The 8,445-nt window shown below is 34.9% G+C and overlaps 1 protein-coding gene across 4 annotated transcripts in view; it reads left to right on the forward strand.

Annotated features, from left to right (window-relative positions):
* Positions 1–7,922, forward strand: part of LOC144965546 (DET1 homolog) — a 40,030-nt gene extending 32,108 nt beyond the window's left edge. For all 4 annotated transcript variants that reach the window (XM_078900980.1, XM_078900982.1, XM_078900981.1 and 1 more), the window contains exons 6-7: positions 1–271; positions 5,219–7,922. The exon at positions 1–271 is cut by the window's left edge and continues 70 nt beyond it. In XM_078900980.1, coding sequence (XP_078757106.1) covers positions 1–271; positions 5,219–5,408 — 461 coding nt within the window. In that variant the 3' untranslated portion in view covers positions 5,409–7,922. The remainder of the gene's footprint in view (positions 272–5,218) is intronic.
* The last annotated feature ends 523 nt before the right edge of the window (positions 7,923–8,445 follow it).

Below are 8,445 nucleotides of genomic sequence, written 5' to 3' on the forward strand. Positions count from 1 at the left end.
GTAATTCTTGTCTTCATCTGCAATCTCATTTTCCATCTTCCCCATCTTCCTCTGTACATGCAAGGCGTATTCAGCAAATGTTTAAATGGACTCTAATTGTTGCCAAAAATGGTGGTAAAAGGGAGGCAATCTCTCGTATGTTAACTCAGTTACCAATCAGTGCTCAGTCTTACAGTTGTTCCCCATTCCTCGACCATGCCCTCTTCAGCTATGATGACAAGTGGGTTTCCCAACTTGAAAGGCCAAAGACCTGTGGAGATCATTCCATACGGTAAGGTTATGAGATGTCATCAAATGTGTTTATTTATCTTTATTATTAACAAAAAGGGGAGAGGGGGTGAAGGCGATCAGAAATAATGTAGATTCATGGTTAATCTTCTATAAATTTCATTATTTCCTACAAAATATGTACAGCTTCAATAAACACTTTTCATCCAAAGAAAATATATTTTATCTATCTTTTATTATCTTGTCTTATCTGATCTTTTCTAATTTAAGGCTGAATACAGAACAAATCATTTAAATGCCCTATAGCACTTAGATACATAGTCTCGAACAGTATGATATGATGTGTAACATTTTAAGACAGTTTTTAAAAAATCATTTAGTGTTATGAAATTGGTTATATTCATAAGAAATGGAAAATTAAAACTAACAATTATAGTCTACTGAAGGTATTGAAAGCTGTTCATAAGTAAATCAAAATTATTATTATAAAAGTATACAAATCTAGAGAAGTAAATTTTGCTTCATATTTTATTACATTTTTTTTCTCCTGAACCAAACCTCACATATTCTACCCGCTATCTTGAAATCATTTAGAATTGTTTTTTTTAAATTTTAGTATTCAGTATTAACATACTGAGCTTTGATCTTATGCCAAATTTGATAGATTCAAGCTAATTGATTAGGTAAGTACTTGAAATAATTCTTGTTTCTGTAGTTGAGTGGAATTTGATAAAATCAGGCTTATTCAGATCCTGAACTGGTTGTTTGTCGAATGGGATTTAGCAGACTGTCCTTTTTTTTAGCACTTTGATAAGAGTATTTACAGAGGATTTATGATAAAGTCAACACCGCCAGACCAGAAAAATTGCTTGACTTTTAGAATGGTTGCTTTATCCATTTTAATGGAACACACTTAGGTTAGGACCAAAATATATTTTGACTTTAAGCAGAAACTGACTTTTAGAGTGATGAATTTATGCGGATTACAATTTATATAGCTTTCTTTTACTTTTATGTCTTTTTATGAAATTTCGTGGACTAATAGCTATATCTATGATGTATGCTACAAAATTAAATTTTTAAAATAATGGGGAGAGGAGAGGGTTGGCTATACACAATACAATTACCACAAATACATTTATAATGTCACTGCATACATCTATTGCGGATGGCAACAGTAATGGTTTGTTTGAACAGCTCAGAAGTTGTAATCTCATGAATAGAAAAAGATTGTGATGGTTCGAGTTTACAAAGTCTAAATACCAAAGTTTTAAATCTAATTAGGGTTTTGCATCTTTTTAAATTGAATTTTGCTAATGATGTGACTGAGGAGTTGGAGAGAAAGAGAGAGATAGAGAGAGAGAGAGATAGATAGATAGATAGATAGAGGAGAGGAGAGAGAGAGAGGAGAGGAGAGAGAGAAGAGAGAGAGAGAGAGAGAGAGAGAGAGAGAGAGAGAGGAGAGAGAGAGAGAGAGAGAGAGAGAGAGAGGGGAGAGAGAGAGAGAGAGAGAGAGAGAGAGAGAGAGAGAGAGAGAGAGAGAGAGAGAGAGAGAGAGAGAGAGAGAGAGAGGAGAGAGAGAAGAGAGAGAGAGAGAGAGAGAGAGAGAGAGAGAGAGAGAGAGAGAGAGAGAGAGAGAGAGAGAGAGAGAGAGAGAGAGAGAGAGAGAGAGAGAGAGGAGAGAGAGAGAGAGAGAGAGAGAGAGAGAGAGAGAGAGAGAGAGAGAGAGAGAGAGAGAGAGAGAGAGAAGAGAGAGAGAGAGAGAGAGAGGAGAGAGAGGAGAGAGAGAGAGAGAGAAGAGAGAGAGAGAGACAGAGAGAGAGAGAGAGAGAGAGAGAGAGAGAGAGAGAGAGAGAGAGAGAGAGAGAGAGAGAGAGAGAGAGAGAGAGAGAGAGAGAGAAAATACTGGAATTAGGTCAAAATAGGTTGTTTTCAAAAGTGTTTAAATCTTTGTGTGGTGGGGGTAGTTTGCTGTGTTGAATCCAATTTTTTTTTTCATTGGTGAATCGTCGTCTTCCTCGTTATTGTCAAAGTAGAACACTTTCCATCTCAGACGTCTTAGGAAATGTTTCATTTTGTTTAAGAGCTCTTTAACGTATGTGTATTTGTTTGGGTTGGGGACGTTTTTCATCAAGTAATCTTCGGTTTTTCTCTTCATTGTTGTCATGTTGTGAGTGGTGTATTGGATACTAGTACAGAGAGCGCTCAACTGTTTAGAGTGTAATGCTTATGAGTGTTGGTGTGTACTTGTAGATACTAGAGTGCTCAATAATATAAATTAGAGCATGTAAAATAAATAAGGACACTCACATTGTATTTTGTCAGGACGATCGTTTCAGTGTTAGTCAGACCTCCTCGGCTGACATAAATCTGTAGATATTTGCATCCTTATTTCTTGTTCCGGGTGATTATCATTGTTATGTGGGACATGCTGTAGTGTGTTCTCATTGTGTGGGTGTGTGTAGGTATGTGGTATATACATATGTGTACGTGATGTTGTGTTATGGAATATGGTTGCATGGAAAAAAAGAGGGGTGGGGGGGGGGGGGGGGGGGTGGGTGGGTGGGGGGAAGGTATTTGTAGATGAAACGTATTAATACTAATAAAAATAATAATGATGATGGTAATAATAATAATAATAATAATAATAATAATAATAATAATAATAATAATAATAATAATATTAATAATAATAATAATAATAATAATAATAATAATAATAATAATAATAATAATAATAATAATAATAATAAAAATGATTAATAATAATAATAGTAGTAATAATAATAATAATTATAATCATAACAGCAATAATAATGATAATAATAATAATAATAATAATAATAATAATAATAATAATAATAATAATAATAATAATAATAATAATAATAATAATAATAATAATAATAATAATAATAGGGGAAATAATATTAAGGCGGGAGGAGGGATTTATTTATCTTTTGTGTTTTAAGCTTGAATTTATTCAAGTGTCTGCTCTTTGTCATTAGTTCTGATCTTTTGTTTAAAGTGTTGTAGTGTCTGTTGTTGTGAATTTCCAGTTTTTCTCTGTCAGACACAGGTTGCATTTTCTCACATCATATCTGTAGGAGCTGCTTTGCTTGACTATCTCCCAAGTTATAGTCAGTTGCACTTCTTCCATAATGGAGAATTCTGGACCAAGAAAAAAGGTTTATTTGATGTCACCATGGGTGCATACAATTGTGCTGAGGTATGCAAATTAGTGGGTCTTTTCATCACGCACCAGATCAAAGACCAACTATCGAAATGTCTCTACAGGGATGACAGACTAGGAGCCCATAACACATCAAAATCTAATATAGAAAGAATGAAGTAAAAACTAATAAAATTATTTAAGGATCTCGACCTCAACATTACAATAGAAACTAACCTACACCAAGTAGACTTCCTAGACACAACCCTCTGCCTCAAAACTGTCATGTTCAAACCATACAAGAAACCTAACAGCCCCCCGCTATACATCAACAAACACTTCAACCACCCACCCACAATCATAAAACGAATACCCACAATGATAGAACAATGATTGAATAACCTCTCCTCAAATGAAACCATATTAATATTTGGGTATTTCAATTGACAACAAATTGCAGTGGCATTTACAAACCGATGCTGTTATCACTAAATTGAACAAAGGAATGTACTTTATTCCGAAACTTTCAGAGTTTTACATAGACAAAACTATATGCACCCTTTTTTATAGATCTGTTTTGGAGACCGTTATTATTTTCTGTATTACAGCATGGTGTGGAAATACCAGTATTTGATTCTTAAGTTCACCCGGCAATTTAAGAAAGATTTTTCACTGGGCCTATATAAATGCAGTGCAACTCCTGGATAATGACATCGCCCAGGACCGGAAAATTATGTCGTTATCCAGAGGTGTTGTTATTCCAGTTTTTGCAAGATGGTGGAAAAGGGGTGTGTGTTGAGACCCATGAATATAACAATTCGATGCCTGGATCAGTGCCTGTGATAAAAGTGATGGCTCAGTCACATTAAAATGTGTGTTTATTTTCCATTTACTGAATGATAGTAGTGACAACTAAAGCAGACTCGCGACAGGCTATTTTAAAGACAATGCTGTGCTGCTGTTTAAATTCTGAGGTTCTGAGGTCTGAGGTTCGATCCCCAGTCGAGGTCGACTTATTTTTTGGGATGGTTTTTTTCTTATATTTTTCTTTCTTGCTTTGTCTGGCACCTTTCATACACACTTGTTCAGTTCTTTATCTTTGTCTATGGCCGTATTCGTCACAAGCAGAGATTTCTTCCTTTGTGGTTCATGGCCGTTCGTCTCGTTCTTGTTCTCGTTCTTGACTATTGTTTATAGATTTAAGTGGGAATCCTGTACTTTGGGGCAATTTCCTTCTTTATCATAATTTTCTTGATAGGGGTAGATATGTTGATTATCAATTTGTTCTTGATTCGGTTGGAAATGAATTTGTTGATTTTGGCTTGAGTTTTTGTATCAAGTATTGATGTGAACAGCTGATTATCGTTATATTGACTTCGCTAAACAGGGGTCATAATAAAATGTATGTCACTATTTTGGATTTTGGAGTTTTTATTTTTAATAATATATAGCAATAAAATTGGGACAAGTGGTCAATGTTGCTATCCAGTGTTTGTTGTAATTCCAAGGATGTCTTTATCCAGAGGTTGCACTGTACTAAAATTATTTGTGTTAGTTTTGAATTCAGTAATGTATACTTATAATGGACAGGTTTGAAACAAATTGATGGATGTAATGACAATGATTGTCTTGAAATGAAATTGGTTCGTAATAGCCTGCTGGGAATGATTGAGGCATTGTGAAGAGCTTGAGTTTGAACATTATGAATTTATGAAAATATGTTCTAAAACTTAAATTAAAAACTAAAAAGTTAGCTAGAAGTATTGAAATTTCCACAATTATGAACCATATTGAATGGTTTACCTTTTGTCTCGCCAGATTCTTCTCAAGAGAGTCTGGTATTCTCAAGTTCAAGATTAACACAGGTGCTGCTGAGAGGAGCTTGGCTCAAGCTGGACGTCGTCTTGTGGCTTTTGTCTTTCACCCTTTTGAACCATTTGTCATTAGTGTAGAAAAGACACAAGCTGAATACAGAGTCAACTTTCATGTACGGAAGGGGCCCACTTGAAAAGGATTTGCCCCTATTTCTTTTGCCTTTATGGAGGTTGCTCCAGAATATCATTACTACAGTGAAAAATATATATTAATTTTACTGATATTGTTCATTGTTGGAAAATTATGTTTGATCACAGTTAATACTATCGCTTTGCATATCAGTATAAATGTATTAATGGCACACCACATTGGTACTTGCTAGCTACCAGTAGAATGAGTGATAGTTTCCCTTTTTTCCCCTTTGTTTCATGGACAGTGACTGATTTTTAAGATAAAAGGATATTTCGTGGACCAGTGAGAGAAATTGGAATTCTCCAGATAGAAAAGCAACATCCCTAACCATGCAACAAAAGAAAGTCTGTTGATTGATTGGTTATAAAACATAAACTTGCCTTATTTTAAAAAATATATTGGAATTGAAAATAGAGTAATCTCTGCCCAAGAATACATAATTGACAGATGACATGAAAAACATTCACGATCTGGCTCTTAGATGAATTTTGTGGGTGGGGTTCCTGACCTCCCATAGTGAGAAGGGAGGTACATAATGTGTCTTCTATCCCCCTCTATCTGTTTTCCAACATGCTGTCTGTCTTTGTCTTGGAATGAGATTACTTGGTTTTGTCCTGGCCCTGGCCGGATACCTGGCTGGGAGGGAAACAGTCAAATATATAGTTAGTTTTGGGAGATGATATTTTTTTCCTCGTAAATCTTATCTCTGATATGCACTGTATTATTTTTTGTTTATGTATTATATATGATTTGTAAACATTTGAGTGTATTTATTTAGTGGGGACCTGTGCTTGCGTCTGGATGAGACTTTTAGGTGATCTCAAAGTACACTGAGAGTGTGCTCTTGGAATCTACATCTGTTCCCTATTTGAACCAATAGTCTACCTTATTCTTGGATGCTTTTATTGTAATTCTACAATTTTTTACTCTCTCATTTTCTTCCTTTTTTTACTGGCGTTGATATGACCTTAATGTCTTGCAAGCGCTGTAAAACCCTTAAAAACAACAAACAAAACATTAGATGAATTTTAACGTGGCAGCCATTATCACTAGCACCAATACTAAAACCTCATTCACCTCATCATTATCGTCGTCATCATCATCATCATCATCATCATCATCATCAACTACCGCCATTACTACAACCATCCCACCATATCATCATTAGTACCATCACCACTGCTACAACCATCACATCATCATCACACAACCACCACAACAGCCACCACAATATGATAATCATTTCCTCCAATGTTACATTACACTTTATATGACACTTTTTGGTTTCAGGACTTTACTTTATTTGAAACAAAGGGTAGATGGAATTTTTAATTTTGTGTTTACATAATATATATCATATTGTATGCAGAAATTCCTATTGAAATCTCTCTGAGCCTCGTCTGAAATTCCTGTGAGCCAAATTTTAAGTTTGCATCTCTGGTGCTATATGGAGAAAAAAAGTGTTTGAGTTTCTAATGTGCGATTAGAAATAAGAAGAGTGAACATTATTCCCCAAAAAAATTACCCAAGTTTTGTATGAATTGGCTTTTAGTAACTCAAGATTGCATGAAATGATTTTTTAGTGTCAGGAACCTTAACTATGTATGATGTAATTAACAACAACAAAAGCAAAATAGGAAAGTGACTATCTCCAAATAATTCTGATGGAGATGAGAAAAAACTATAAACGACATATTTAGGAGATGATATCTCTTCATTCTTCATGATGATAGGGGGAAAATGAGTGAGTGGAAAGTCGACAAGACTTAAAAGTCTGATTATCCATGGAATTGTTTGTCATTCAAGTCTGTTTGATATTTATTTAAGTTGTGATTGTTACCCTCGTCTGTCAATCTGTTTTACTGTTGGCCAAAAAAAAAAAAAAGAAAAAAATTATGATCCTCTCTATTGTTGACAATGACCATGACCATCACCATCATCATATTGTCATCTTCGTTATCGTTATCCTTCTCCTCCTCCTCCTCCTCATCATCATCATCATCGTCGTCGTCATATCATTGTAATCATTGTCATCATCATCATCATCATCATCATCCTCATGTTCAAGTTCAAGTCCATAAGATACAAAAGGCATACATCACTGCAAATCTTATACACATAAATGTTGCCTATCACATCACACTAATCCTGTCACTCAAATCATTCAATCCTCCCGGTGTATTTGTATATGTGGAAAATGCGTTGAAATGATGTTTGGTCTGTGATGTCTATTATGTCATGTGGTAGTTTGTTCCATTCACATATTGTTTATTGTTCGAGGGAAAAATCTGTATTTGTATGTGTTTGTTCTTACAAATGGCTGATGGAATTTGTTGGTGTGATGAAGCTTGGTCGAGGATTTGTTTTTTTGAATTGTGAATGTAGATTGGAATGTTCACGGCTGAGTGTTTGCTTTTGACTGTTTTGTGAAATAGATGTATGCACGCGTTCTCTCTTAGTTTGTCATCATCATCCTAAATTGATTCTATTTCAATAAAGTTACGATTTGATTTTCTGATTTTGTTCATCTATTTTTTAATACTTCATGATAGGAGCCCTCTCTTTAGAATGGAGGAGATAACTTGTCCTCACTCTAGCTGTAGCCTTCATATACTAAAATTTATGTCACAATACAAGGCGACGATCACCAAAAGAGAGAGTGAAAAGTTAGTTGTTGTTATTAGTAGTGCTTAAGGAGACAAATCATCCAATTGGTTGAACTATTGGATATCACTTACTTTTCACGTTTTCTGGTAGTTGTGGCTTTGCATTGTGAAGTAAATTTTTGGTCAGTTTCAGGCAATGAGTTTATAAAGGCCACCATATTTACTTCTATTGCCTCTCTCCATTTAGCTTTCTGTCCTTTAAAGTGGTGAGAGGTCCTTTACTTTCCTTGTAGACTAGGGTGGTTGTTTGCTGTGTCTTTCATTATATCTGTTTTCCCTTTCCATATGTCCTTTCAATAATTTGTCTCAGAACAAGGCTCCTTCGTATTTACCGGGTTCTGGAGGGAATAAGTGAAGCAGGCTAATATTTTA

Source organism: Berghia stephanieae, chromosome 2, assembly GCF_034508935.2.
Source record: "Berghia stephanieae isolate SIO BIC M18660-M18661 chromosome 2, UCSD_Bste_1.3, whole genome shotgun sequence".
In the NCBI taxonomy this organism is placed as follows: domain Eukaryota; kingdom Metazoa; phylum Mollusca; class Gastropoda; order Nudibranchia; family Aeolidiidae; genus Berghia; species Berghia stephanieae.